Consider the following 9,262-nt stretch of genomic DNA (forward strand, 5'->3'; position numbering starts at 1 on the left):
AGATCATTTGAGTTTAACCAATCCTTGAGCACAAATAATGGTTGATCATCGCACTTTTGATGATATAGATATAATTATGTGTAGGGTGGGCAAATAAACCGAACCCGAAAATTCGAACCAAATCCAAACCGATAAAAATAAATCTGAACCCGAAATAAATATCGAATGAATCTTATTTTATGGTATTTCGGGTTACTGGTATTATCTGAATCTAGCCCGAATTTAAATAGATATCCAATAGAATCCGAAACATTCAAAACTTCAGAAAGATCTTTTACCAAAAATGATCTCAATTCCTAATATGTATTTAAAATACATTAAGATATATTGAACAACTAAAATACTTATATATTACATGAAAATTGATGGTTTTATTACATGAAAATTAATGGTTAAAGATGGCTGCTGAATTTTTAAATATTTAGATTTAGATTTTATTTTCAGTAAATAATATTTCTCATTTCATGAGAATGTGGTTTTCGTTTTATGTTTTCATTTATTTGATTTTTTATCAATAAATATGTTTCCCTTTCGTTTGATTTTGAATTATTATGGTTGACGTTCCTTTCTTATTTTTAAATCGATTTTACTTATATTTTGGTTACAAAAAAATATAAATTAGGTATTTGAAACCCGATAAAAACCGATTTTATTTATGTTTTGGTTATAAAGAAGGTACAAATCAGATGTTTTAAAACCGTAGAACCGATTGGGACCTGAACCTGAAAGTACATTGGGTTGTACCGGTTCTTTGAAAATTTACTGACTCCGACCCTAACCCGATAGAACCCAAACCGGTCCCGAACCGAACTTTCAAATAATCCGAATGGGACTGATTTTGGTAATCCAAAAAAACGAAACCCGATTGGGACCCGATTGCCTTGGCCTAATTATGTGTATTTAATATAAACATAGATGATAATAGAAGTTTTATCTGGGTAAATAATAGGGCAATAAAACTTTGGAAATGTGTAGAATTATTTCTTGAAAAACTTAGCGATTTGGAGAAGACAACGAAGAGATTTTCCATCGCGAAGTAGCTGAAACGCATCGTTTATCTTCTCAAATGGAAGCTCATTGGTGATAAAAGGTTCCAATTTCACAACTTACAAATTAAAAAATCCAATCAATCTCCACCAAAACGCAAAAGCAAGTCGAGTTAAAGAAGTTTGTATATAGAATCTAGAGGAATAAAATTAAGACCCCTTTCATGCATTGTTGAGCAAAACTTGGTAGTTGAGATTTGGGCTTGAAACCGCCAAATACAGAACCGGTAATTTTGCGGCCATCGAAAAGCTCCATCGGATGAAGAGGCAATGTTCTTGGTGTCGCATATATTCCTACTAGCACTGTCGATCCCCAACACTATCATCCATTTAATTTAAACAGTTACTTGTTGCTAGAGCTACTAAATTAACATGGTTATCAAATAAACTATTACGGATATTGACCAATAATGAAAGCTGAAAGTTATGTTCAAAAAAAAAAAATTCTCTCTCTCTCTCTTTTAGCAAAAAAAAAAAAAAAATATTACGGATATATATCGTAGATATTCTCATATATATATATATATATATATGTTTATGTGTTGACAAAAAAAAAATATGTTTATGTATATCTTCCTATTTTATGGTTACGTAAATATCCCAAATAAGGATATCTCTGCCTGTGTATAAACAAAAGTTGAGAGACCTAATGAATACAAATAAAACTTTTTAGCTTACTCTTTTAGTTTTTTTGACATGGTATTAGAGCTTTAAACACATAAATTGCTCAATTTTTTTTTCTACAGAAACTTCTCATCTGATTTACGGACATGGGAAGCGTTGATGGAAAAGATCACTCAGACAAGACGTGTACAAAAACTCCCTCTGTTCAAACACGTATTGAAACTCAACGCCTCACTATCTCACCCTACGATCTCTCCTACAGCGGGGCAATCCCGGTTCGGTGATTTCGCAGCCCCTGCTCAAAGGACCCAATTATAATGAGTGGGCTAAGAACCAGCGAATGGCGCTTAAGGCGCAGAAGAAGTTTGTCTTCGTTGACGGTTCTATTCCTCAGCCGCATTAGGACTCAAGCGACTTTGATGATTGGTGGAACGCAATTATCTTATCTTGGATCAAGCTTACGATTATTGAATCTGTTTGTTCTAATCTCTCTCACCTTGAGATTGCTAGTGATTATTGGGAGCACATTCGTCGGAGGTATTCCGTTAACAATGGACGCGTACAACGCATTAAGGCTGAGCTCGCCACTTGCAGACAACATGGACTTTCTATCGAACAGTATTACGTCAAGCTCATGCAACTTTGGACAGCTCTCGCAGAGCATCGCATTACCAAAAACTCTGGTTGCCCTGTTGGTGAAAACTTGGAGAAAGAAATAGATGAAGATCGACTTCATGAGTTCCTCAAAGGCCTCGATGAATCTCTGTATAGATCTGTCAAATCGAAACTTTTATCACGAGACCCGTTACCTTCTTTAGATGGTGCCTACAGCGCTCTGTTACAAGACGACTCTAAACACACTACTCGCGTCCTGGACGAGAGAGTTGATCACATAGCACAGACTGTTAGGTCAAATATGTTGACTTCATCAACTGCTACACCATTTATGTCTAATGAAGAAAGGATGAAACTTCACTGCTATAACTGTGGCCGGAAAGGACATCTCGCAGCTAATTTCTTCCGCTCTCTTGGATACCCAGAGTGGTGGGAAGATAGACCCCGTGGAGGACTTACCAGTGGAAAATGGCAGTGGGCGAGGGAAAAAATCTACTGCTACTCGCTCTATGGCTTCCGAACCTGCATGAGAAAACGCTGTGACGCACACCCAGCCACAACACTAGGCTCATGCACTTACCTCGGCAGATCGTGTTAGACTTACAGGTCTTACTGAAGATCAATGAACGTAAAACAACACCCAATGCTCTTTCCGGTAAGTCTACTATTTCTTCTTGGATTATAGATTCAGGAGCAATGAATCATATGACTTGTTTGCTTACTTATCTTTCTGACATTCGGGAAACAGTCCCTCTTCCTGTTAAATTACCAGATGGTCGACTTACACTTGCAACACAGCAAGGAACAATTGTGTTAAGCTCCTTACTTACAGTTCAGAATGTGTTCTTTGTTGAGGGGCTCCAGTGCCATTTGATCTCTGTCTCTCAGTTAGCTAAGCAGAAAAGATGTATTCTTCAGATTACTAATAGACTTGGATTGATTCAGGACAGCATTTCCAAGATTCTGATTGGAGTGGCTGAAGAATCTGTCGGGCAATACTTCTTACGAGGGATAGAGTTTGCGGGCGCTGTGTATCAGGAGAAGCTGGTGACTCTAGATACGCACCATATACTTGGACATCCCTCTTTCAGAGCTTTTGATTTTTTACCTATTTCAGTTCCTACTAGTAGTGTTATTCAGAATAAGCCCTGTAAGATTTGTGTACGGGCAAAACAAACTCGTTGTTCTTTTCCAACTAGTACTAATAATACTAACGCTTTATTTGAGATGGTGCATTGTGACTTATAGAGACCATATTGCACAGCCTCTCGCTGTGGTTCTCGTTATTTCTTGACTTTAGTTGATGCGTAAAATGGAAAATATGCTGCAGTGGCGGTTTTAGGCATTTACTTCACTTTGAAATGTCTTATTCCATTAGCCGAACTAAAAGAGAAGTACTTGGGTTCACCCTTAGGATGAACTTAAAGGTTCACCAATAAATCATACTGCTTCATTTGATATGCATATTTTTTTTTTAAAAAGGAAACAAGATATTTAGCATTTACTTTTAAAAATAAAAAATAAAATAAACAAAAAATAGTTCAAAAAAAGAAAATTAATATTATTAATCCCGTCTGCACTAAATCCTAAATCACAAACTAAACTCTAAACAGTAAACCCTAAACTCTTAGGTAACCCCTAAACCCTTGGATAAACCTTAAACTCTTGGATAAATCTTAACCCCAAATCCTAACCATTAAACCATAAACAGTATATCCTAAAATTTATCTAAAGGTTTAGGATTTATCCAAATGTTTATTATTTAGTGTTTAGGACATGAGTTTAAGATTTATTCAAAGTTTAGGTTTTATCTAAGAGTTTAGGGTTTATCCAAGGGTTTAGGGGTTACCTAAAAGTTTAGGGTTTAGTGTTTAGGGTTTAGTTTATGATTTAAGATTTAGTGTAGACGGTGTTAATAATATTAATTTTTTTCTTTTCAAACAAATACTATTTTTGTTTGTTTTATTTTTTATTTTTAAAAATAAATGCTAAATATCTTGTTTCCTTTTTAAAAAAAAAATCTGCATAGAAAATGAAATAATATTGGTTGGTGAACCTTTAGGTTAAAATGAAACAATGTTAATATTCTAGGGGTGAACCCAAGAATAACTCGAACTAAAATCATATAAAAGGATTGAAGACAGAAAGTATACCTTTCTCAAACTTGGAAGCATTAGCATCAACACCAATGATCGTAGAAGCTCCTCTTGCTCTTGCACCTTCCGCAACTTCAGTTCCCATTCACCAAAAAAAAAATATACATATATATATATATATATATATGAAAATATTACCTTTTAGTGGTATATTAACATTTAACTATTAATAAGGAGGCGTGAATGGATAAACTAAATTTAAATCTTACAGCGAGTCCAGCCGAACCCAACCCAAAGACGGCAGTGGTTGTTCCTTCTTTCACTTTGGCAGTATTCCAAGCTGCTCCCACACCTATTTTTTTCTCGGAACGACAACATACCTTTAATGTAGGTATACACATACACCTCATGTGACTATTGATACGTATCACTTTTTACAGCTGTGGATTTCTACTACCAGTCTACCACTGATAGGTATCATCATGTGAATTAACTGCATTTAGTATAAGAGAAATAAATGGTCTTTCAGAAACCAAGGTTCTATCTCCTCCTTTGTTCTCTTAGCTAATCCCGAAGGCCACTAAATTTTCTCCAAAAAGGAGATAATAATAACATTTCTATTCCAAAATCCCAAAAAAGAAAAAAAGAAAAAAAAAATTCGCAATGTTAAAGAATATATATGGATCCAAATCCATATTTTGTTTTTCAATAAATCCATGGTTTCAATTGCTATATAAAGAGGTATAACTAACCCGTCGATACACCACAGCTCAAGAGGCTCATTTGCTTGAGAGGAGCATTAGGATCGATTTTGAGAACGCAACCCGAGTCCAAGACGGTGTATTCGGTGAAGGTGGAGGTATTTAGGAAGTGATAAATGTGCTGGCTCTGGCACGAACCACAATCCTTGTTTGTGGTGGTTGAGAATCTCGTCCCTCCATCACTAACCATCAGTCTTTTCATTGGATCCACTTTATATATCTCACATAGATTACTTACTTCTTTCTTACACACTCTACATTCTCCATTGAATGTCGGAATCACATAGTCTCATTCTCCCACACTTTCCACCACCCTGTCATATCCCACAAGATGGAGAAAAGATGTTTCATTAGCATCACATGTAGGTTTAAATGGTAGATATATCCTGATGTAAATTGGCATATACCCGACAGTTTCGTGCCCAAGAATCCTTGGAAATGCTCGTTCAGCTTCGTTCTTTTTTTAATACAAAAACTAGATTTTGGACCCGCGCGCCCGCGCGGGTGTATGTTTGGAATGATTAAATGTTAAACATAAATTTGATGGTTCGCCTATTTGTTGATTTTTGATATTGGTGTATTTCGATCGGTTTGTTGAGTATCTGATTATAAAATTTTCAAATATATAAATATCCATTTTTATTACTATCAATATATTATTGTGGGGTTTTTTGACTCAATTTTATTTTAGTTGGTTATGTAAGTTTCAATATTCAACATATTTTAATTACAGTATTTTTAAGAATTAAAAACTAATAGAAATGTACAAAAAAAGTTTTTATGTAAATTGTTTTATGAAAGCCCATCCACACAAATAAGTCCGATTAGTTATAGGTTCGAAAAGAAAAGTATATGCGAAGCCCACTATTAAAAATTTGTCCGCCAAAGAAACAGAAAAAAATTGTTAAGAGTTATTTTCCTTTATCAGAATTATTTATTTCTCTTTTTTTTTTGTTTATGTCGGTCAATTATAGGTTTTGCAATTTTTTTGATGTGATTTGGAGAATAGATGAGGACCTATATATACTGGTGGAGAAAAATGGCGTAGGTTAGGTTAAAAGTCAATAAATTTTATCGTTTATTTTAGGTAGTTACAATTTAAAATCAGAATCAAAGGCAAAAGATCTTAAAACTAACTAAATGTACATTTATTATTTATAATCTAATAGGGAAAGAAATATCCGATATGTAGAGAATTGTTAACAACTTGGTGGTCAAGTTTTTAAAAAATATTCGAGCTGTTGTTCAATTAATAGGATAGATATTCTGTTAGCGTAAATTAGGAAAATCTTTGAGTAGTTATATTTTGATAGTGTAGAATTAGGAAAATCTTTGAGTGTGTTGCAATTAAAAATCGCTTTAAATGTCATTAATGTATATTAATTAAAATTTTGTAGTAGATTAAGGCTGCGTAAAATTAGGAAAACAAGTAGAATGTCGATTTGTTTTTAAATTTTCGAATATTCTGATTAGTTTAGGAATGTTTTATTAATGTACATTAATGACATTTAAAGCGATTTATATTGCAAAACAATTTTGGTTTCGTTTTTGGTTTATATTGCAAACCAATTTTTGTTTTTGTCACCAACAAACCGAAATATAAACCATTAGAAACAAAACCAAAAGTTCATCATAAACAAAACAATCTACAAAGTTTATTCACTGTTAAAATAATTTCCACCAAAAGCAATACAATATGTTAATATAATTCTATAAGTATGTTTTAATATAAATAATAATTTTAACTCATTATTTAGTTTGCTGTTTAATTAAGATATGTGAATAGTTGTAACTCTTAAAGATCACGATTTTGTTAAAGCCCACAAAAGCTGATAATGAGTTAAAGGCCACGATTTTGTTCCATATAATTGTAACTCTTAAAAACAAAACTACTGTTTTGATTGCAGTGGCATTTAGTTGTAATTTTTGTGCAAAACTAAGAGGACATAGATAAGTGTACTTCAGTCTTAATAGTTTAGATGGCATTAGAATTATATTATAATGATAATCAAGAAGCATGCCTTTATAATGATTTGAAGATAGGTGTGTTTATTACAACGACGGTCCAAGTTCCGAGATCGGTATGGCAAATGGAGGTGTAAAGGCTTTTAACCCGGACTTCCATTTTCTGTGGAGGATCGACGCATATTTCTTGTATTACAAGCGGCTCTTTTGGACCCCATGCAACGGCAGCTACATACACGTATCTTAATTTATTAGCATGATGATGATAATGATCACCAAAATGATATAAGAAACAATCACATTGGTCAGTAGTTTACTTACCTCTGCAAGTGATGACCTTTCCTTGGGTCTCTACCATGTTCTTGTTGTTCTTTTTTTTGTTGTTAAATTTGTCTTTCTAGGAGTGTAGCTCTCTATATATGCTTGGGTCTAAATATAGTGAGGATGTGAATCACATGTAAATAAATTATAAATATCCAAACCGAGTCAATAATCCCCAGAGAGATGGGTCAATTGATAATTAAGAACATATAACCGGCTAGTCTATATACATAAACCATCATAATGATAATCTCATACCCACCCAATCTGTCCGGGTAATTAAGGACCGGATTTAGCAGCAGATATCTTAATTTTCTTTGTGTTCCAACTAACTTTTATATATCATGCACAACATTTGAAACCATTAATTTACCTTCACATAAGATTTGTGAACTCGTATTTCTGCCTTTTTGGTTTATCAGAGTTACATCATAATATTGAATACCGATTTGGTACGCCTCTTAAATAATCAGCGTCGCGTCAAATTAATTTATATCATTCCTTTTGTCTTTCATATGTAAACGAATCTGTATTAAAAAAAAAACGAAACTGTATATGTTTGATTTTATTAAAAAAGCAAACTTTTCCTGAATTCACTAAAAAAATTTAAGCAAACTTTTCTATTACTAGAATTCTTTTGGATATATCCCTGGTTAAATTCTTTCTAACTCTAAATTTCAATCTTCCAACATAAATATGTCAACAACTACATAACACAGAACAGTGATACTGTATAGCAACATTTTCTCTCAATAAAAGATCAGATTATAGTAATTAAAGATCGAATCCACAGAGAGTATGAACACATTATAAACTATAAAAATTAAGATTAAACTAGGGAGTGAATATTAAAGCATTAAATAACATTAAACAAGTTATCACTTGGTTGTAAAGTATATGAGAATGAAATCTAGATGGTTTCAAGTTATCAGAATTATGAGTTATAGATGCTAACGGTATCTGATGAAGCGTCCTAGAACTCGGATGTAATAGTATGATATAAATTTCTGCTAGTCTAATGAGATGACTAAGTCATGTGTTCCAGCACTCGCATGTGAACAAGTGTCTCGATCGATACTACAGAGTGGCAATCGGTACTTCATTAGACTAACATTAATGCTCAGATCGAGATGTTCACTAGATTATTTATACCAGCTCTAGCATGCGCCTAACAAACTAACTCAGCATAATTATATTCAGGTAACGAAAATACTCTTGTAGTTGTATCCTAGGGTTCTAATTAGTTACTCTAAAACACAACCAATTATATCAATTCTATGAAAGATCCTAATAAATTACCCAAAAAGTTCTATGTATCAATAATTCATCTAAAACCTAAATTACCCTAAATCTAACAAAGAAACTACTCATAGTTAAGCGACTGAATAAATTGCATAAATTGACAGAGTAAAAAATACTGGATTTCCGTTACAAAATCTTTGAAGGAGTTTTTTTGTCTCTCCAAAGATAATAAATAAAATTCCTAAGTAATATGATGTGGTAAAGATGTATAAGGTGGTATCTTGCCTAAACGATGGCAAAACCTATAAATATTTAGGTATAAAGTCGGCCAATGGAATTCTGTTAATATATGGAACTTCTGGACTGAGTCCGTTTTGAATCAAATAGGAACCGTCTACTCGCGTGGGTGTCGAGCGACACCAAGGAAGAAGTGTTGTCGATCGACGCTTCTTCAAAATTCCGGCTCCTATGAAACACTTGTTTATAGTTTTAAGTTGAAGTTTTGGAGGTTTTGGGCTAGTATGGAGGTAATTGAGTACTTGTTGGGAAACAAGTATCAACATCTTCTTTTCTCATCTTGAAAAGGTACAAA

The 9,262-nt window shown here is 33.5% G+C and overlaps 1 protein-coding gene across 1 annotated transcript; it reads right to left on the reverse strand.

Annotated features, from left to right (window-relative positions):
- Nucleotides 1-1,016: 1,016 nt before the first annotated feature.
- LOC108857330 (alcohol dehydrogenase-like 3) lies at nt 1,017-5,332 on the reverse strand. The gene is made up of 4 exons (XM_018631313.2): nt 5,134-5,332; nt 4,651-4,733; nt 4,439-4,513; nt 1,017-1,365 (listed from the first exon to the last, which is right to left on the reverse strand). The coding sequence occupies exons 1-4, from the start codon at nt 5,330-5,332 to the stop codon at nt 1,183-1,185; spliced, it is 540 nt and encodes a 179-aa protein (XP_018486815.2). The 3' UTR covers nt 1,017-1,182.
- Between the last annotated feature and the right edge of the window lie 3,930 nt (nt 5,333-9,262).

This window comes from Raphanus sativus, chromosome 1 (genome assembly GCF_000801105.2).
Source record: "Raphanus sativus cultivar WK10039 chromosome 1, ASM80110v3, whole genome shotgun sequence".
Lineage (NCBI taxonomy): Eukaryota > Viridiplantae > Streptophyta > Magnoliopsida > Brassicales > Brassicaceae > Raphanus > Raphanus sativus.

What these genes read in the sequence shown, in the direction of transcription:
- LOC108857330 (XM_018631313.2), bottom strand. Translation starts at nt 5,332, where the DNA reads ATGGTTAGTGATGGAGGGACGAGATTCTCAACCACCACAAACAAGGAT. An exon ending in GAGCTGTGGTGTATCGACGG is followed by an intron (nt 4,734 to 5,133) that starts GTTAGTTATACC and finishes AGAAAAAAATAG; the next exon opens with GTGTGGGAGCAGCTTGGAAT. An exon ending in TGGGTTCGGCTGGACTCGCT is followed by an intron (nt 4,514 to 4,650) that starts GTAAGATTTAAA and finishes TGGGAACTGAAG; the next exon opens with TTGCGGAAGGTGCAAGAGCA.